Genomic DNA, 22065 nt, shown 5'->3' with positions numbered 1-22065 from the left:
CTTTCAGATAACATGAGCTGACTTTCCTTCTCTCCCTAGCCTGAACTGAAAGGGCCTTGACCTCAGCTTAGTTTATCTGTCCCTCACCCTAAATAGCCCAATTAATCAAGAGTTAATAGATATGCCCAAAGAAAGTTTACTTCTAGGCCTTGGTTTGTTAAATGTAAGAATTTTCTCTAAGATAATATGTTAGCCCAAGTTGTTGAAGCCTTCTATCCTAATGACTTTGCTGATACTTAAAGAACAGATCTTGATGCTCCTTGCCTTTGGATGGAGAGATGATAGACTTGGGGCAGAATGAAACCACCATTTTCTGACACAGCCAATGTGACAATTTGTTTTGTTACAAGGGTTTGATTTTTCCTTTTCTTCAATTTCAGGGCAGGGAGTCAGGCAATTAAGAAAGTGGAGTTAGTGATTAGGATGGCCATTTTTCAGTACTAAAGTTTATTAACATAGTCTTTTATTTGGTATTCAGAATTTAAAAAGGAAAAATTTTAGAAGATCATATGTTGATAACCTGTAGTATTGAAAATCATCAGGATCTAGTGGTTTTAAAAAAAAACTTCAGTAAAAAGTAGTATCTGAAATTTAATCATATTTACTTCTTCAGTTTTGGAAATGATTTTGAGGAGAATGGCCTTGTCCATATTTGAACCTAGGACCTGTTTCTAGGCCTGACTCTCAATCCACTGAGCTACCCAGCTGCCCCCTAGGCTAATAATTCTTGATTGGAGAGAAACTAGATTCTCAATTTGGGCTAAATTTCCTATTCTGTCATTCCTATTACATAGGCATCCATATTCTTTACCCAGTCACAGACCTCTGTGAGAGAGAGGAAGATATATTTTCTCAACTGACCTCCAAGGTCATTCTTGGTCATTATAACTGTACGGATTTCTATTTCACTTTTTTGGTTTTTCCTTTTACATTATAGTCACTGTATATTATTCTGCTTCTGATCATTTCATTCTGCATTATGTGAATTCACATTAGTCTCTATGCTTTTTCATATTTGATACTTACAGCAATATTTTTGTGAATGCCTATGTAATGGGAATGACCAAAGATGAAATTTAGACCAGGTAGAGAATCTAATTCTCATGTCGCCTTCAAAGTAAAAAACAAAAGTAATGGGGTTTGTGGTACATTGGAGTGTCTCTCAACTGCTTTAATGAAGTGCAAAACTGAAACAGACCACTAGAGGTCAGCATAACTTCAGTAAAGACTGGTTCCTTGAATAGGCATTAGCATTTTTTTTTTTTAATGCCAGCTCATAATTGAACTCATCAATGAAGTCAAATGCCATTCTTTATTGCCAGATTTAAAATTCTTATGACAGCTATCTGTTAGCTGTGGGCTGTGGATCTCTTTTACTGAAGTTTAAAGTATATTTTATGGTCTAATAAATATTAGATGCTAAAGTGTTACTGTGTATTACCCATCCATCACAAAGATATTCAGATCATAGATTCTGATAATAAGTGCCATTATTATTGTGAAAATGGATGTTGGCTCATAGTTTATTTTTAAGTGAAAAAGTAGTTCAACTATCTTAAAACTTAAGAATATTAAAAGACTCCATCCCTGGACTTTAGAATGTCCCATTCTTGCCTAACAGTTTCCCATGTCATGCCTAGCATATTGGGTAAATGTAGGAAAGAAGATAGGACAATGGCAAATACCTTTTATATGTTGATAATGAAATTATTCTTTTTTTTTTTTTCATTTTTTTAGGCTGCTGAAACAGACAGACTTTCCTATATAGGAAATAACTTTGGTAGTGGAGCACTGAAATGCAACAATTTATGCAGGTGGGGGAAGAAAAAACTATTTGCTTTCATTGGTTGAAAAAACTGATCATTTGATACAATGGGAAGAACTTTACTAATTTATATCTTGTGATAACTATTCCAGAATTAGCCTAAAGTTTTTGCATTATATATGAAGGGATTTAAAAAAAAATTACAGGGTAAATAAAATTAGAGAGATGATGTAACTTGATTAAAAGAATGACGTGATTTGTAGATATGTACTCTGGTATTGGTATTTGACAAAAAGGGCTCTTCAGAACTTTTATAGAAAGTTTTCTGAGGTACCATATATGGTTGAAAATGAAAACTGCATTTCTTTTTTTTTAGTGATTTTAAAAATATAATCATTTCTGGGGAGCAGCTGGGTAGCTCAGTGGATTGAGAGTCAGGCCTAGAGACGGGAGGTCCTAGGTTCAAACCCGGCCTCAGCCACTTCCCAGCTGTGTGACCCTGGGCAAGTCACTTGACCCCCATTGCCCACTCTTACCATTCTTCCACCCAGGAGCCAATACACAGAAGTTAAGGGTTTAAAAAAAAAAAAAAGAAAAAAATGTAATCATTTCCCAATATCACTGTCCACTCCCATTGTGGAACAACTTCTTGTAATAAAGGAAAACATTTAAGAAAAACTGATACAACTACCACTTTTTGACAACACATGCCACAACTCTTTATTCAGTACCTTACCACTTTTGTCACTGAGGGGGCATGGTAAAAAATGTCAGTTCTTTAAAGATTAGATTAAAATCAAGTTCCTATGAGCTTTTCCCTTTCTAGTTCAAATATTGAAATAATGATGCTATTGTATTTTTTGTTCCTACATAGAAACGATTCACAGAGTAGTTATATAATATGTTCTATTATAAGTTCTGATTATTTATGAATGGAAAGGATAGTCAATTGGTATAGACATATAAAAAGTAGATATGCTTATACTCAGATTTTTATCAATTATATTCACATCTAAATTTCCATTAGCTATGTTTATATAGAGAGAAATAGGGGGAAATTTTAAATATGTTAATACTAGTTCTGTTTTATTTGTAGGTACTTTGTTGGCGTTTTGAATAAGAACTCTGGCCAAATGGAAATATATGATGCTGAATTGTTTAATATGCAACCAGTATTTTCAGGTAGGTTCTTTTAGAAGTTTTTATTTGTTAAGTCCAAGTCATTCATTTTAAGAAGGTGAAATTATGCCCATTTTTATTTCATTGGTAAAATTTTGGAAATGCATTATTTAAACACTCATTTGAAAATTTATTTACATAGATTTTTTATAGTGAAAATAACAGGAAGGGAGTAGGTTTTGAGGTGATTATTGCTAAGGTTCCTCCATTCTTTACTACTCTATACCTCAATGGGACCAAGTGTAGGAACATTGTTAGTGGATAATGGAAGTTGAAAAATAACTTATAAGTTAACGGAAAATTTTAGAATTATGGAATCTCAGAGTTAAAAGAAACATTAGTCTTATTGTTCAGTTGTGTCTGACTCTTTGTAGCCCCATAAGCCATACTGTCAATGGGGTTTTCTTGGTAAAGATTTTAGAATAGTTTGCCATTTCCTTCTGAAAAGGCAGAGTTTAAGTGATTTGCACAGGATCACACAGCAAATATCTGTGACTAGATTTGAACTTGAGTTCTGATTATGAGCCCAGCACTGTATCCCCTGAAACACCTAGCTGCCTCCTGGTTGTTAGTTTAGTCCCTTCCTAATAGAAATTCTTTTATATATGTAACACTTGTTTGGCAAGGTGCTCCCCACAAAGATTATAGATAGTTTGTATCTTTTAAAATACATTCTTTATGTTTGAGATGGACTTAGTCTTTAAGAGTTAAGTGGAATTTAAGAGTTAAATGTTGCAGAAAAGACATTTTGGGGGCCAGCAATTGAGATTTTGGTTGTAACTATGTTACTGTGAGATTTTTCTCCCCATAGAGTCAGGCAGAATAGAGGAGTATATGAGAGTTTTTAGTTTTTGAGAATCTGCCAGGAATTTAGAGAAGGCAGAGAAAGAAGGTAGGGAAAAACTTCTTTCTTGTTAAAACTAACTTAACTGTTAGTTCTGTGAAGAGTCTGCATTCTGGAGGCTTGTTACATGTAGTAGTTTAAGAAAAGATAAAGAAAAAGGACTATTATAACTAAAGTAGTACTTGGAGACAGAATTTAGCTTTTAGCTTTTATCTTAAGAAATGTGAAGATTCTAACAAGTCTTTAATTGGGTTCTTGAGTGAATTAGATGATAGAATTGTATTTCTAAAAGTGAAGTCTGCTACTCTCCTTAGGAACTGAATCTAACTCAGATCAGGCCCCTGGAAGTTTTAGGTCTTTCCTCCAAACTCCTTTTTTGCCCTTTATTATCTACTCCATTTCTTCCAGATACCCTTTTTATCCTTATGGTCAAAGCCATTTTTTTCTCTTTGAGGCTCAGTTTCTAATTGTGATGCTGCTTTTTCATCTGGATTTATTTCTTGAGTGTCTCTTAATCCATAATATTTCTACATATTAGGTGTTTGATATTTTCTTCTGTTAATTCACATTTCTAGCCTCACTGGTTTGGGATTTTGTGTCAGGGCTAAGCTCTGTTCTCTCATACAGTCTTACATGCGGTGATCAGGCTCGGATTTGGTCTTTTCTACTATTGTCTAATTCTCCTGCTCCTGCTTTCTGAAGTTCCTGGGACTTAGAGCACCCTTCAAATGTGCCTGGTCAAAAGACCTGCAGGCTATGGCCTCTTGTGATGTCCCTTGACAGTGCTGTGGGCTTTTTTTTTAAATCCCTTGGAGTGTCCCTTGCTTGAGCACTGAAAAATTCTGGTCTTCACCCCAACCTCCATTCTAGAGCCCTGGAAAATTTAAGGCCTGTATATCTGTGAATTTTCTGTTTCTCTTTGTATTTCTTGATTATTATTCAGTCTCATGCTCATTTTAGGTCTTTGCTGTACTATGCATGGGGAGAGCTGGGCTTCTCTTTCATGCCACCATATTTGGTGGATGTTAGATATGAGCTATTAATAATGTATATAACATACTTATGGTCATTTTATAGAAGTTTAATGGGGCAGGTACATTCTGCTGTAGTAAGATGAGCCTTAGGAAGTGTAAGCTTTCTTGCCAGCACTGGCACTAACTAGTTATGGTTTAAGCAAATAGTCCCAGAAATCCCATCTCTAAAATGAGGTGGTTGTGCCATGTATATACTTTTATAATTCACCTTTCTGTAGTGATTTACAAATATGATCTCTCAGGTCCCTTCTAGCTTGGATGTTTGGAGACTGACTAAATACATAATTTTGTTCTTATTACATAATTATGGAAAAGTTGTCCAAGTTGTATGATTCTGGGCAAGTCACCTAATCCCAATTGCCTACCTCTTGCTGTTCTTTTGTCTTAGAATCAATACTAAGATAGAAAGTAAGAGTTAGAAAGAAAGAAAGTTGTATTTTGTGTTAGACTTGTTGATCAGTTCCATGATTGATTTGATGCCAATTCCTTGATCAGAATGCAGTCTCTGCCATTTGTTCTTGTGGGAAATTACTTCTTGTAGGGTTCCAGGAAAACCCATTGTGATGACCAGCTGGGGCTCTCTGTACATCCTCTAAGCATTAATATTTATTACTCTTTTCCAATGGTGAAATGTTTCAGTTATACTCTTATTTAAGATTGTGCTTTCAGGATTCAGTGGGAAAAAAATTCTCTTTTCCCAAGACATACAAAAAAATGCGTGAGTGGCAAGGACAGGGAAATTGAAGTTCATTGTTAATCTCATCCTAATACAAGGAAAAATGTGTTGGCAGGTTAAGGGGGGAAGTTGGCAAAAGTAAATATGAGTGGGGCAGCTGGGTAGCTCAGTGGAGTGAGAGTCAGGCCTAGAGACGGGAGGTCCTAGGTTCAAACCCGGCCTCAGCCACTTCCTAGCTGTGTGACCCTGGGCAAGTCACTTGACCCCCATTGCCCACCCTTACCACTCTTCCACCTATGAGACAATGCACCTAAGTTAGGGGTAAAAAAAAAAAAAAGTAAATACGAGTGTTGACCTGCTTATGTCTAGGTTTTTGCCAATTTTTATTTTATACTTGGTCATAGTTTTTATTTAAAATGCAGTTCAAATAATATGTAGCTTTTTTTTTTAACCCTCGCATTCTGTCTTAGAATCAATACTAAGTATCTTCTAAGGAGAAGAGTGGTAGGGCTAGGCAATAGGAGTTAAGTAGCTTGCCCAGAATCACACAGCTAAGAAGTATCTGAGGTCAAATTTGAACCCAGAACTTTCTATCTTCATCTATATTCACTGAACCACCTAGGTGCCCCAATATATAGTAGCCTTTTAAGGGAAATAATTGAATTGGAAGGTTTTGATTTTAGTTTTTTAGCATCCTGGTGTATTATAGCTTTCTCTTTAAATAATGACAAAGTAAAACAAAAGAAGATTTACATTTGTTGAAAAAAAGAGTTAACTTAAAAGAACATGCTGGATTGCCAAGGAGAGTACTTCATATTATCTTTTAAATTTTAAAAAAAAAAGATTTTCTGTGAACTTGACATTGAACAATTTTGAACATTGAATTTGGTAACTTTACTTTTTAATTCATTTGTTCGAAGGGACTTGATGCTTATCTTTTAAACTGTTAAGTTCCTAAGTAGAATATTTTAATGCTATTATTAGGTGAAATCATAGACCACATTTAACTCATAATTGATGTAGCTTGAAATAGTTGCTGATGGGGACAATATGTATTAAATTATAATGGTTGCAATAGAAGGAAAAGCCTTATAATTTGGTTTTCTTTTTGCAGATGACTTGAAGGATAGTGAAACAACATTAAGAAATCAGACCAAATCTTACAGAGATCAGGTAAGTACACTGACCCTAAGATAGGGACAGTAAACTGACAGGAGACTTCTCAGCGGGGTCAGAGAATTCTAATTCTTAAATAGCCATTTCCAGACTACTTTATTATCAATTTAGACTCTGACCTGGAGTTAATGCAGGCATAATTTAAAAAAAAAAATTACCTTTTTTTTTTTTTACAGTATTTTCTGCTGCTCTCCCCACCCTCAAATAATAATGCCTCTACCCTTACAGTTTAAAATTTCTGCAGAGTTTTTATTGAGCCCCTACAGTGTACAAGGTGCTAAGGAAGATGCAGAAAGAAATAGAACAGAGTTGATGGGGTTCTCACCCAGTAATTAAAGTCTTTTAGAGTTGTCATTTCTCTAGGAACAAAAGGTTTCTTGGAATGCTTCATTTTAATGATGCTTGTCACAGATACATTATCCCATTGAGGGATAGAAGGGCAAGTAAACTTTGTATGTTTTAAAATTGTAATGTTTAATAAGCCATACAATAAAACACATTTTCTTTTAAAATATCAATTGCAATTTACTGAATTAATTAATACTGATTTCCAGTATTAAGTGTTAATTCATCTTTTCTTGTACATGACAGTGGATGTATATTTTCTCTACAATGATATAGTCAAGTTTGCGAGCATTTCCCCTAATTTTACTTTTTCCACTTTCCATTATTGTATACATTTTTGTGTATTCTCCCAGCTTGGCATTCTTTATTAGTCTTTCTGACTTTAGACCTGCCATTGGACTTAGATGACTCTGGAAGAGAGGATGAAGCTGACAACTTTGTGCAATTGCCTCACTCAAATCCAATTCACAAAAAAGTCAAGACATTACCCCTTGATGTCATTTGTCCTCTTTGAAAACAAAGGACAAACAACAAAAACAGTTTTGCCAGGCTCAAAATATTGAACACTATGATTATTTCTAGTTTTTTGTTATTATTTTTCTGTGAAAATCATTACAAAAAAGTGTTTTTCCCTACTTATATTCCCATTTTTGTAATTATTGTTTCAAAGGGTATGTATAATTAGTTTTTATTTTATGCTTGTTGAGAAACTGTTCTTTAGTGATGATAGTATAGTTGTTTACATGACCAACAACAATGCATCAACAATGTACCTATCCCCTCAAAACCCTGCAAACAATGACTTTTTAAATTTTTTATGTATTTTTGTTACTGTACTGATTTTAGCTCACCTTTCTCATCATCTGTGTTTCTGTTAGAGTTAAACATAATAATTCAGTTTGTTTAAGCACTATTCTGGTTCCTGAGAAAGAAACAGTTTTCCTGAGACATACTTCCTGCCGTCAGGGAGCATAAGGCCACCAATGCACTTAATTGTAGTAAACAATAATCTTGAGCTAGAGCTAAACCAGTGGTCTCCAAAATAGGATTTGTATTGCTTCTTTGTTTTGCTTCTGAAATGTAGTCCCTATCTAGGCCATTAGACTTCCCACCTAAAATGCTCTAATGGCCTTAAGAATGGGGACATCAAACTCATTATTTTATTCAATTCAGTTAATAATAATCATATTTCAGAGGAGCAAAGCATTGAGAAGAGTCAGGAAATCTTGGAACAGATGAATGAATGAATGAATGAATGAATGAATTTAAAAAAAGCATTGTGCTTACTATATGTTAAGGACTGTGTGAAATGCTGGGAGTTTAAAATAAGTGGAGATAGGCCTTGTTTTAAAAGAGTTCACACTCTAATTTGAGATGAGAACACAAAGAAGAGGGTTTAACTTCAGGGCAGATTAAAGAGCTCCAGGGATCTGTAATGCTCATTAGTAGATTAGAGAGCCCTTCCAGCCAGTTCACCAGAAGTCATGAAGATCAAGTGAGATCATAGTTGTAAAGCACTTAGCATGTAGTAGTTTCTTTAAAAATGCTTATTCCCTTCCCTTTACTCTTGCTGGAAGAATTGTAGTTGTTGACTCCCTGCTCATCCAAGCATCATAAGTGGATGTCTCCCTGAGAGATGAGGGGCTAGAGAAGCCTAGACCATTCCTCTTGGAAAGAGTAGAGTAAAAAAAGAGTAGAGACTCTGGGTTTCTTCTATCAGGAATGGGAGAAACATTCACATTTGAAATGAAATGAAAGATTCACATTTAGCAGGAAAAGCCTCATTGTAGACGGTGACACAAGTTAAGCTTGAAGGAATTAAATGAGAAGTGATCATATGTCTTCTAGACAGGTTTCATAATCCATGACTTGTCTCTGTTCAATTAGAAGCCCAGAACACATAACTTTTATAGAGTCTTAGAATTATATCTGGGCCAGTTTTACTGGAGTATTCTTTGTATCCTAGATGAATTCATGTGGTGATTTAAACTGGGTTTATGTTTTTGTGCCAGGTGGACTTCTGCATTGAGGCCTTTGGGACCACCAAACAGAAGCGAGCTTTGAGCTCCAGAAGGATGAACAAAGTTGGTAGTGAAACTTTAAACATAGCTGTGGCCAAAGCAGCTGAAAATATCATAGATGAAAAGGGGGTCACTGGTAAGCAACAGGCACTTTTAAAATCATCTGTGAAATTCACCCCTCTTTTTTTTCAGATTATTTTCTTGATCCCTACAAGTCGTATAGTATATTTCAGCACTGATTTCTTTTTTTAAAAGCTCTCGTTAATGATGCAGCCCAAGATGACATGCAAGATGAATCTGCCTACTTGCCCCCATGCCATACTGATGGTGTCAAGCCAGAGGAAATTTATAAATTTGAAGACCGTATCCTTTCTGAGATAAAAGCCTCTTTTGTTTCAACAAGACACCCTGATCTCACACAAGTAGTAGTGGGTGAGGCTCATTGAGCAATTACATAAATAGTAGTAATAGCTGAAGTTTATACAGTGTTTGAAGGTTTGAAAAAATGCTTTTTTGTAGATAAACTCATTTGATCCTCAAGACAGTCTCATGAAGGAGCTATAATTATTATTATCTTCATTTTACAGATGAGAAAACTGAAGCACATAGAGGTAAATTGACTTTTCCTATGGTCACAAATTTAATAAGTGCCAGATTTGAACCTCTATCTATTTGGGTTCCAAATAGGCATTTGTTCTGCTATATCAGTGATTCCCAAAGTGGGCCCTACCACCCCCTGGTGGGTGCTGCAGCAATCCAGGGGGAGTAGTGATGGCCACAGGTGCATTTATCTTTCCTATTAATTGCTATTAAAATTTTAAAAAAAATTAATTTCCAGGGGGCTAAGTAATATTTTTTCTGGAAAGGAGGCGGTAGGCCAGAAAAGCACCACTGTGCTATATCATGTTTCCCTCAAATAGGGGACATCTCTAACATTATGCATTTCTCAAAGCATTGGTTTGCTTCTTCTACCATTGCACATAATAAAAGATTAGGAGGTTGAAATTATTTGTGATTTTTACAAATTATGAAATTGTTCTCTCCAAAGTCAGCAGTATGTCTCTGTCTTGTTGTGTGTGTGTGTGTGTGTGTGTGTGTGTGTGTGTGTGTGTGTGTGTGTGTGCATGCGCCAAATGGCTTTCTTTTTTTTTTTTTAATTTAAAAAATTTTTTATTTAATTAATTTAGAATATTTTTCCATAGTTACATGAACCATGTTCTTTCCCCGTCTCCTTCCATCCCCCTCCCGTAGCCAATGAGCAATTCCACTGGTTTTTACATGTGTCATTGATCAAGACCTATTTCCATATTATTAGTATTTGCACTAGTGATCAGTTAGAGTTTATATCCTCAATCATTTCCCCCAGTAGGACTCTTAATAACCAAATGTGATGGCCTTCTCAGTCAGTTTTTAGGTAGTATTTGATAGAATTGACCAGCCTCTCCTATATAATCTCTTTGAATTTTCATGACAGTATTTTCTTGGTTCTCCTACTTATCTGAACATTTCCTTTCTATCTCCTTTGTTGGCTCATCTTCCACATTATGCTAACTGGGAGGATACCCCAAGACTGTTCTGGATCTTCTCTCTATATTTTCTTTTTTACTGACTTCTTAGCTGCCATGATTTTAACTATCATTTCCCTGCAGATAGCCTCCAGATGTAGATATGTGGCCCTGGTGTCTCCTGAGCTCCAACCCCATGTCATCAGCTTCCTGTTGTATATTTCAGACTGGGTTTCTCTTAGGCATCCCAGTCTAAAAATGTCCCAAATATAAGTCATTATCCTTCTCCCAGAAACTGACCCCTCTTCTCAACTTCTCTATTTCTTTTGAGGGTGGCACCATCTTTTGAGTCTCCTATGTTTCATTCACCCTCCCTCACATATACTGATAGTCACCATGTCTTCTTGAGCTTCACAACTTCTGTCTTGTCTGCCACCTACTCTCTACTTGAGTGGTGGTTCAGGCTCTCACCATCCATCCTGCCTACTCTAATAGCCTTCTATTGTTTTCTCTAGTCTATCCATACACTTGTCAGAGTGGGATTACTAATCCACTAATCTGGTAGTTATTCCTGTTACTCAGTAAACTCCAGGGACTCCTTACTACCTCTAGAAGAAACAAACTCCTCTCTTTAAAATGTAAGATTTTTCATGATCTGACTTTAGCCTGTCATTTTCATCTCATTACCCTTTATTCCCCTTCAGGCATTCTGCCAATTTTCCCTTCATGCCATTTTTCACATACAACATAGCATTTCTTGTTTCCTTGCCTTCACTTCTGTTCTCAGAATGCCTGATTTCCTTGAAACCTTAGCTTAGGTGCCACCTTCTACATGAGACTTTTCTGGTGCCCTCCAGCTACCAGTGCTTCCACCTTCCTCTTTGCTGTCTATTTATTTTGTTTAATATACTTATATGGGTACAATCCATCCCTCTTCCTCCCCTCATCCTCCCTACCCCCAGAGAATTTAAGTTCCTTGAGGGAAGGGACCATTTTGTTTTCTTTGTATCCCAAGAACCTAGCACAATGCCTGGTGCATAATAAGTGTTTAATAAATGTTTGTTGATTTATCAGTGGCTATAGAGCCAATTTATAACCTTTTATTAATACATTGGAAAGTTATTATAAACTTTATGAGCTGAAAGGAACTTTGGAGATTATCTAGCATAGATATTGACTTGGCTAAAATTACCAGCTCTTTAGAGGCAGAACTAAGACAAATGTCCTCTGACTCCTTGTGCACTTCCTAGCCATTATAACATCCTGAAAGATGGAAAGATAAAAGGAAAACTTGGTTTGCTCTATATTGAAAGAATAAATGGATCTTGCCATTATCCTTGGAGTTGGGAAATTATTCATGTGTTTAGAGAAATCTTTGCTTCTTGCCCTTGTGACATTCAGGCTTTTATTCTGTTATTTAAATTTAACTAATTTTTAATCACATTACACAGTTGGGGTACCATAAAGTTAAAATTAGACATTTAGTTGAGATATCACATTGTAGATTTTGTTGCTTTATTGGTAGTTTCCTTTAAATCATTTATAAATTATAGCTGTAATGGTGGAGCACCAGAGATGTTAACTATTATTATTAAAATGTAACTAAATGGTTTGTGGGTTCACACTGGGTTGAAGGAGAGACAGGACCAACCAGGATAGGGAGACCAGGGTTTACTGCCAAGCTGTTAACTGTCACAGGAATGACAGTTAGGCCCAACAGTCACTCAGCCCACCTAAGCTAGGGTCTATGGAACCAGCAGGCAAAAGGTAAAAGTTTATAACAGTTTAATTGAGGGGAACAAAAATAAAGGATGGGATAAGGGATTCTACACTTGAAACCTAAGGGCAAACCACAGGGGCAGGGGAAGGACTTGACTACACTATTCTATTGCCCTAAGCCAGTCAGGGCCCAAAGGAAGCAGTACTGAAGTCACAGGGAAAGCTCCTCCAAACCTGGTTCCAGCCAGGTTTGGTCAGCTCAGCTAAAGGGCCTGAGGATGGCTTTCAGTTGGGGTCTCACGATAAATCCAAGGATGGTCACAGGATGCCAAGAGCCAACTCCACTAGGACAGGTGATCCAGGGTACCCAGGTAGGGAGAGTGAGTTTGCAATGCTGTCCACCAGATCACAAACCACTTCCCCACTTGGTGCTGCTCTGCAGGTCTGTTGTCCACTGCTGAAAGCCTCCACCTCTCAGGATCCCAGGGAATCTGGATGCACTTTTTCCTTAACTCTGAGATCTCCCAGGGTTAGCAACAGTTATGTCCCCAACCACTAATGGAGTCTCTCTCAGAGCACAAGCCCCATTTCCTGCTCCTTCATTCCATCTTTGAATCCTCCAGCCCTTCCTGTAGGTTTACCAACACTAATACTAAATTAATCTTCCTCACAACATAGCAAAGATATGTGAAAAGAAATTTTTTACAAGTTTGATATAATAGTGAATCTAGTAAATGCATTTTCTTGGCTGCAGTTTTAATAACACCACCCAGTATAGATTTGTTGTCTATTTTTAAAATTCAGCCTTTCTGATGCTTTGTTCAGTTTTTGAAAACTGTAATTAGAAACACTTTGTATTTTAATGGATTTTTTCTTATAATTAATACCTTTTCTCATTGTTGTTTTTCCTGTAGAAATGGAATTAGTGATTTATGTTTTCCTTTCATTCAAATTCATTAATTCAAATACTTGAGAGTAATTTAAAAAATTTTTTTATTCAGATATTTTGTTTTCCCAATTACATGTAATAACAATTTTCATCATGTTTTTCTGAAATTATAAGATCCAAATTGTCTCCCTCCCTTTCCCCCTCTCAGAGATGGCAAAGCAATTCTTTTTTCTTTTCACAACCTATTTGTTAGCTCTAATGGTTTTAAAGATTATTTTCTCTGTTTAGTGTGAGTAGATAGTTCGTATAGATGATATTCCAAATAATGTTGGGGACCAAGATCCATAGATTGCTCTAGACTGTTATTAGATTTGCATTGATGAATTGTAGTTTGGGAAATATCTAGGTATTGTTTTAGAGTACAAAGAATCCTAGGTTAGGAGTTTGTGCTCTAGATCTGTTACCTAGTAACTATTTGATCTTAGATCATCACAGTCTCTAGGAACCTTCATTTCCTTATCTATAAAATAAGGATAAACCTGCTCATATCTTAGACTATTGTAAATATCAAATGGAATCATGTATACAAAGGCTGCTTGTAACCCTGACACACTATGTGTGAGGCCCTCTCCTGACTCAAGAATCTGTGCAAATTATCTAAGGACATAAAGTTGGATTTTAGGCCATAAGCAAAAGAGTAACATATATTTTTTCTGTTCTTCATTTTGTTTGGATTAGTTTCTTAACATCTTTTCAGTTATTTCTCCTGCAGAATATAAAGCACTTCAGGACCCATCTGAAGTGCTAAAAAATGTTACATCTGAAGAAATAGTGAAAATGATAGAAGAGAAAAGGTAAGGCTTATTACAGAGCATAAAGCAAAGATAAAGTGGAAATCCAGCCTGGTAGACTAGAAAATAAAGTAATGGTATGTTGCATAAATTTAAAGAAACTTTACATGAAGCTTTGTCATCATTAAGGAGTTTTGCCTAGATTCTGAAATTAATCATGTATTTTCATTGCAGTGCTAAGATAGAAGAGTGACAAGGGCTAAGCAATCAGTGTGACTTGCTCAGCGGCACACAGCTAGGAAGTATATTAGGCTAAATTTGAACCCAGGTCTTTTCAACTCAAGTCCTGGCTCTCTATCCACTGTGCTACCTACCTGTCCCATATATTTTCCAAAATAACTCAATTGGAACAATCTTCCACCCAAATTTCCCAGGCTCCAATGTGTCCTACTAGTCTAAAAAGCTTCCACTATGGACCCAGTCTCTATTCATGGCTGTTGTCCAAGGACCAGACTAGCCAAGTTGGAAGATGTTCTTCCACCAGAAGGTTAATTACCAGCTGAGGAGCATTTTTTGGCCACGACTGTTCATGATACAGTCTTTCTAATATAGAGGAGTTGTAGTCTACTTCAGTAGAGGGAATATCCCACCATTACATTATGGACCCTTCACATAACTAGAGTAATCTAGGGATAAGAAAGTTCATCTATGACTCAAAACACAATATTGGACAAGGGGTGTGAGAGTTTTAAAGGAGTTTGACAAATATAGAGTTAAAAAAAGATGTTGTGGTCACCGTTTATATAATAATTAAATAGTAAGTCAAAAGGCTGTTAGTAAGTCTTAATAATTTAGTTTAATATAAATATAGTAAAAGAGAGAAATAAGGAGGGAAGTAGAAAATATTTCCTAGCTTACCACCCTAGAGTCTGATCTGAAGAAATTCAGTTCACTCTCCAACAAAGTTCCAGTCTTCATGTGGAAGTTGTGGTAGTCTCTCCAACAAGGGTTTCACCAGCGTAAATCTCTTGCTTCCGTTCCAGTCATCCATCCAGAAAGCCACCAGTGCAGAATCCATCAAATGGATGAATCAATTCTTTGGTCGTGTGTGTGTGTGTGTGTGTGTGTGTGTGTTGGGGGGAGGCAATGCTTGTGGCCTTTTAGGATGTGAACTTTCTTTGTTAGTGTCTTACTAGTTTTAAATTCTCTTTCACATTTTTATACTAACCTTTTTTCTCTTTCTCTGCTAATTTTAGCTACTGTCCTTTTGTAATAGAAGCCTTGAAGTCCTTGCCCTTAAATGAGGAGAGCCGGGACCACAAGGCTCGATGTCTGTGGTTTTTAAACATCCTCATCAAATTCAGATCCCAGACTGTGATTAAAAAGAAAAGTAAGTAAACAAAAGAATATCACAGTAATTAAGCTGCTGTTAGTTGAATCAGGGAAGTACACAGTCCAGTTCAGTTACCTGGTTAAGTCACATCAAAGTGTATCATACATCCAAATGTGTGAAGTTCTTAAGAAATTTACTCTATTAGAACAGTCTTGGAAGGGGAGCAATGATCTTATGCACTTCAAAAGGGTTATTTTTAGTAGACTGATATTTGAGTATATTTTTGACATTGAAAGATGAAAAAAAAATTTTGTAAGGTAAAGAGCAATGTCCCAACGTGCACAGGATATAGTAATATTTTCTTTTTTATATATATAATTTAGAATTATCCAGTCTGCTTTTGAAAAAGATTTCAGGTGGCTTATACAATGAGATTTATTGAACAGAAAAGGGAAAAAGAAATAATTGATGTTCTGTCTCTTGAGCCTACTTTGTGTCTAGACTAATGAATTACATTTTTATATGTGTGCAGAAGCTTTTCTACTTTTATTTTTGTCTTTCATATTGGATATCATAAGTCATGTTAACAAAGGTCCTAGGTTCAAATTTGGCCTCAAAATCACTTAACCACAATTGGCTACCCCTTAATATTCTTTTGCCTTAGAACTGCTACTTAGTTTCAATTCTGAGACAGAAGGAAAGGGTTTAAAAACAAAAGATTTATTAAGCACTTACTATGTGCCAGTCACTGTACTAAGTGCTAAGTAGTACTAAGCTCTCTCAAGGAACTAACATATAAAGAAATTATGTTATATGCAGTATTCCACATTCATGGGCCCCCACTTCTACAGAAAATCAGGGAAAGGTATCATCCCTTATCCTCTTTTTTGGGACCAAGTTTGCTTATTATAGATTTGATTATTTTGTTGTTGTTTTTTATTTACTTGGTCCAGGCCTTGTGGATATTTTTTCCTGGTTTTGTTTACTTCATTTTGCATCATTTGATGTAAATTTTTTCCATGTTTCTCTTTATTTTTTAAAAATGTTAGTTACTTTACAATGTTTGTCATTCTTTTATTAGGTTTTGAGGGCAATTTAAGGACCTGCGCTCTCTGGTTCACTGTCACCTTAACTCTGAATTCCATAACATTACATATTAGAAGGAAAATGAAATAATTTCTCAAAATTTTCCATTCTAGATTCATTGGGACCTGATGTGCCACATATTATTAATACCAAACTCCTCAAGAATTTTACTAGTTTGACTTACAACAATGGCAGGTAAAGAAAAATGATGTTTCTTGGATTAATGTCTATAAACAGCCAATGTAGTGAAGAACAGCATTTTGCACACACAGTTTATTTTGTTTATAATGGGAATATTGCTTTAAAAGTGTACATTGTTTTTCCAAGGTAAGCAGCTCTGGGAACTAATTCCACTGAGTCAGTATGCCCTTCATACCTCAGATCATATACTTTTTTTTTTTTTTTTTTAATTTTAAACCCTTAACTTCTGTGTATTGACTTATAGGTGGAAGATTGGTAAGGGTAGGCAATGGGGGTCAAGTGACTTGCCCAGGGTCACACAGCTGGGAAGTGTCTGAGGCCAGATTTGAACCTAGGACCTTCTGTCTCTAGGCCTGGCTCTCAATCCACTGAGCTACCCAGCTGCCCCAGATCATATACTTTTTGCTCATAAGTTTGCCAAAAGATTTTTTTTTTTAAATATACCTAACTTCAAAAGTGCAGAATTCCAGTGAAACACTCCAACTACCTTCATAACCTTAAATTCTTTCCTCCAGCATTGGAACTTAACAGGGCCCAAAGCCCATAACATAGATAATCTTTGGGACATATTGTATTGTAATAAATATATATAGTCTGAAATCCTGTCATACTTTATATATGCTGTTTTTACCTCCTGGTTGAAGTAAATATTGATTTAAGCATACAACTCTAGTGTTTATATTCATTTGGGTATCTTTTAAAAGGAAAATGCCTTATAATTTTAAAGTGATGATTGGATTATTTTCCTTTTAACTAAGAAACATAAAATAAAATTGCAAAGTGACATTTAAAATTTTTGTTTTCAGTTAAGAGTTTTTAAAAATCTAATTTAATCTAACTTTCCACAGTTTACGGAACTTAATTTCTGACTCAATGAAAGCTAAAATAACAGCCTATGTAATTGCACTGGCTTTACACATTGATGATTTCCAGACTGACCTGACAATGCTACAGAGGGACATGAAACTCAGTGAAAAAAGGTAAGTTTGGTAACCTTACATTACATGATCTTTTGTTATGTAATACTTGTCGTTTTTAAATGTTTTTTAAAAACTTTTAAATACTACATTCAGTGTCTGATATAACTTCCAACTCAAAAGAATTATCTTATGTGATAAAGAATAAACAAGAATATAAAAAATCATTTGAGCAAGTCTCAACACATGTCATGTTCCATACCTAGAGGGCCTCCCTCCCCCCCACCCCCAATCCCCATCCTACCAGTGCAAAGTAGAGAAGGGGTAAATTTTTAAATCTCTTCTTTAGCACAAAGCTTAGTCATTATAATTATAGCATTCATCATCATGTGTATTGTTTTCCTGGTTCTGCTTCTTTTATTTTGCATCAGTTCATAGAAGTCTTCCCCTACTTCTGTAGTCTTCACATTTGTTGTTTCTTACAGTTCAGTAATACTTCATTATTTGCCCTGCCATTTGTTTAGGCATCTCTCAATTTCATAGGCTGTACTTGGGGATGGAAGAGAGTCAGAGTGAACCTTAGATTAGATTTTACACCACCCTCTGTGAATTTGCACCCAGACAATTAAGCTTTCCATAATAATGAGGTGAAATGTGCCAAGTTGAAGGTCAGTCAGTGGCTGCCTCATGGTGTGGACAAGGCCAAGGCCAAAAGGAGGTATGTGATTTAGTGAAAAGAGCACAGGACTTAGATCCAGTTACTAGCTTTTTATTACTTTGGCAAATCTTTTCCTTTCCCTGGGCCTCAGTTTCCTAAACTGTAAAATAAGAGTAATAATGCTCATCTTCATAATCTTATAAATATGAGTCATCATCACGATCATTATCATTATTATGTTTCTAGTAAGGAGTAGTTAGCTTTGGTCTATTGTATGGCAACAGATTGCACTCCTTTCCACAACCAACTACATAGAAAATGCTTTTAGTCCTATGACAACTACATAGGGGAGAGAGTGTGTGGGTCCTGGTAAACCTATTGCCATGACTGAAGAAAAAATTCAAAAGATACCCTAAATGATTTTCAGCGTCTCCTTTTTTATATCTCTTTATCTATTTTATATCTGTTTATATCTTTATAATTCAGCTCAGTTCAACTCAGAAAATAATGAGTGCCCACTGTATGCAGAGTTCTGGTGCCCAGAGAGATACTCAAGTTTTCAATTAAGTCTCAAGAAACTCAGGTTTTCAAGGGAGTCTCCTTCAAACAACCTTAAAAAAAATTAATTTTGTTGTTACATCTTTTCAATTTCTATTCATAGTATCTGTCTAGGATATAAATCTGTTATCTGCAAGGATTAGCATGCTACAAAAAGTTATTTCATTGGGGCTGAAATGAGGTAAGGGCTTCCCAGCTGTTGGGATGTGAGGCAACAGGGAAATGTCATAGGAAATTGAAAAACAATCAAAATATACCAAGAATTTTTTTCTTGACTAGCTTGACAAATGCTGGGAGAAATGGCCTTACGCTTGCTGCTCCAAAGAGAATAATAGAACTTTGAAGTGAGGAGTTAAAGCTGTCCCTTTGGATTTTAGGGGGAGGGTAGAAACTCACAAGCAATCTAATATTAAGGAGGAAAGGGCCTGAATTTACCTGTGTGTGTATACCTTCTCTAACAAGCCATATCAGCCTTCCTATGTTCACGGAAGAAGGTTGGTTCTTGCAGTTGTAAAAATCCTAAATAATAGATATGTCCTAGGAGTACCTGGTAACTCAAGGGATTGAGTACCAGGCCTAGAAATGGGAGGTCCTGGGTTCAAATCTGGCCTCAGACACTTCCTAGCTGTATGACCCTGGATAACTTAACCCTCACTGCCTACCACGTATGAATTCCTTCTTGGAACTAATATTTAGTATGAATTCTAAGTTAGAAGGTAAAGGTTTAAAAAAATAGCAAACACATCCTTATAAACATTACTGAATAGGGTAGAGAACAATAGAGACCCAATGCAGTGGAAGCATTGCAGCAATTAAAGTTGTTCTGGCCCTGCTACGACATGGCCCTTGCCATTTGGCAGTAAGTTGCACAGACACACAGTCAGCAATTTGAGCACATTCATGCTCCATAAGCTACACCCATTGGCAGTCAGTGCCATTCCAGGGATCCCAGCTATTAGTGAGGCTCTTGCTGTAGGCCCAGAGATGTATTCTAAATATGCTGCTCTTTGTGTTTGTATATATTCACAGGCAGATTTTTGAGAACTGTCCACACAGCTGCTGAATTCTTTGAGACAATAAATTGCCTGGTTTTTTTCCAGAAATGAAGCAGATTTAGGGTCTACTTAAAACAAAACCAAAATATTATCTAGTTTCAGGATCAACCCAGTAAATGGAAATCTTTGGTCAAATCTGAACTGCCTTTGTGGTCTCATTGCACATAAGCTAGGAAGGACTGGATGGTGGTAGCTTGATTAATCAGTACCTTTACATGTGGTGGTATCACTTGACTGACTATGATGTTTTTTCTTTAGGATAATTGAGATTGCTAAAGCCATGAGGCTGAAAATTTCTAAAAAGAAGTTATCTTTAGAATCTGGAAGTGAAGAGCACCACAAGATAGGAACTCTGTCCATTCCCCTGCCTGCCTTACCACACCGAAAAAGAAGGTAAAGGCCCATGGAGCTTTAGGGTTCCAAGGGACACAGCCACACTGAAGAATGGAAACCCTGGCCTGCCCCAGCTTGGCATCTGGATTCTGATGCCATTGCTTTCTCTTTTTTCAAGCAGCCATTTGTTTTTGTGTATAGCCAGAGACAGGCACCTTGGTTCTTTGGGACCAAATTATTTATAAAAATGATAAAGGATGTCTTGATTGGGTTTCATTTTGTTCTTTGGATTCACATCATATTTGTATCTTTTCCTTCCTATTTTGATTTCAATTTTTCTGAATGGGAGACTTAGTGGAAAGCAGCTCAATAATTCATTCAAGGAATGATCTAAAACAGCTACCTGTGGCGGCTTTGCTGTAATCTGTCTTCACATTGACTAGCTTGCCCCTGATTTTCATGGCTCCTTATCAACCTCTGTTACTTACTTGCAAGCTTTGACCCCTCCAGCAGAAATGTGTAGATGGAAAATCTCAAGTGAATCTTGTTTTTATGTCACTAAGCTGCACTGAGCAGGGAAAATCTATCTGTGACCATGCACCTTCACCTTCTGTCTCTGGGAAGATATAAAGGAGCCAATTCTTTTCAACAAAAAAGATTTCTGATGTACTCATAGAGAAAAGAGTGATTCTCTGAGTGTTATAGTTTAAAATTCTGATGGGTCTTACACCTCAAGGACAAATTTCAAGAATTCATTGAACCAAAACATAAGACCAAGCCCCCAGCCTCTGGAAGATTAATGCCAACTTTATACCTGTTAGGAAGTTGCTTTTCTTCAGTTACCCATGAAATGAGAGGTTATAACAGGGAAGAGAGATTGTGAGGGTCAGGAGAAGCTTATCACAGGTAAAGAAAGGTATACCTTACTGAAAAAAATAGATACAATCCTAAAGGTTAACCAGAAAGTGAATTTTTCAAAGTGGTTTGTGAGCATTAGGCAGAGGATATGATAATCACAAGAACCAGCATGGGTTCTTTAAGAACAAGACATATCAAACTAACCAGATTTCCTCTTCTCTTTTGTTGTTGTTTAGTCATTTTTCAGTCATGTTTGACTCTTCCTAACTCCATTTGGTGTTCTCTTGGCAAAGATAGTGGAATGGTTTACCATTTCCTTCTCTAGTACATTTTACAAATTAGGAGACTGAGGGAAATGGACTTACATGACTTGCCCAGGGTCACACAGCTAGGAAGTGTCCAAGGCCAGATTTGAACTTAGGTCTTCCCAACTCTAGGTCTGGTGCTCTTAGCTGCTGTGCCACCTAGCTACCCTACATCTTCTGAGAGGGTTTATCAAAGAACATTTGGAGTCAGGTGGATGCAGTTTTGAATCCCAGTTCAATTTCTTTGCCTTCAGATTCCTCATCCATTAATGAACCGAATGGGTGGGATTAGATAATTTTTCAGGCCCCTTCTAGCTCTAACAACCTATGCTTAGCCCTTGCCTGTAGGGAGAAAGAAGACAAAAGGCAAGATAGCAAGAGGATTACAGAAGTCATCCATCCATCTCTGCTCCCACAGCCAGAGATTATTGAAGTAATCTGGAATGGTTTTATAAAAAGAATGGAATTCAACAGAGTAAAAGGCTGGGTAAGATTGTAGGAGATGGTTGATTGATTGTCAGTATAACTCTTTAGCTCAGCCCAAGAGACAGAACCATTCATCTCTGTTCTGGGATGATGTGCAACCTTACATTTTCCCTTCCTGGCTGCATTTTCTGGAGGGATGATCATTATTTGCTATTGTTTTTATTGATCATAAGATATAAGGAGAGAAATAGGAGCCACAGTTATTTTGTAACATCTTGATGGATGAATCCCCTAACCAACCAATGGACTAATAGAAAATCCCCAAACCTTATTGAAGGAAAAAAATATACTAACTGTGCAAGGACATAGTGAAGCATCCAACTAGTTACAT

At 36.4% G+C, this 22065-nt stretch overlaps 1 protein-coding gene across 1 annotated transcript in view; it reads left to right on the top strand.

The window, feature by feature from the left end:
• POLR1E (RNA polymerase I subunit E) overlaps positions 1-20343 on the top strand; it is a 38419-nt gene extending 18076 nt beyond the window's left edge. Inside the window, exons 3-12 of the mRNA XM_044657527.1 lie at positions 1738-1814; positions 2862-2947; positions 6613-6671; positions 9032-9176; positions 9296-9403; positions 13911-14007; positions 15201-15334; positions 16477-16558; positions 17413-17544; positions 20011-20343. Of these exons, the coding sequence (XP_044513462.1) occupies positions 1738-1814; positions 2862-2947; positions 6613-6671; positions 9032-9176; positions 9296-9403; positions 13911-14007; positions 15201-15334; positions 16477-16558; positions 17413-17544; positions 20011-20149 (1059 nt within the window). The 3' untranslated portion in view covers positions 20150-20343. The remainder of the gene's footprint in view (positions 1-1737; positions 1815-2861; positions 2948-6612; positions 6672-9031; positions 9177-9295; positions 9404-13910; positions 14008-15200; positions 15335-16476; positions 16559-17412; positions 17545-20010) is intronic.
• Positions 20344-22065: the final 1722 nt, after the last annotated feature.

This window comes from Gracilinanus agilis, chromosome 1, assembly GCF_016433145.1.
Source record: "Gracilinanus agilis isolate LMUSP501 chromosome 1, AgileGrace, whole genome shotgun sequence".
NCBI lineage: Eukaryota > Metazoa > Chordata > Mammalia > Didelphimorphia > Didelphidae > Gracilinanus > Gracilinanus agilis.
This window is presented reverse-complemented; position numbering and strand designations above follow the sequence as displayed.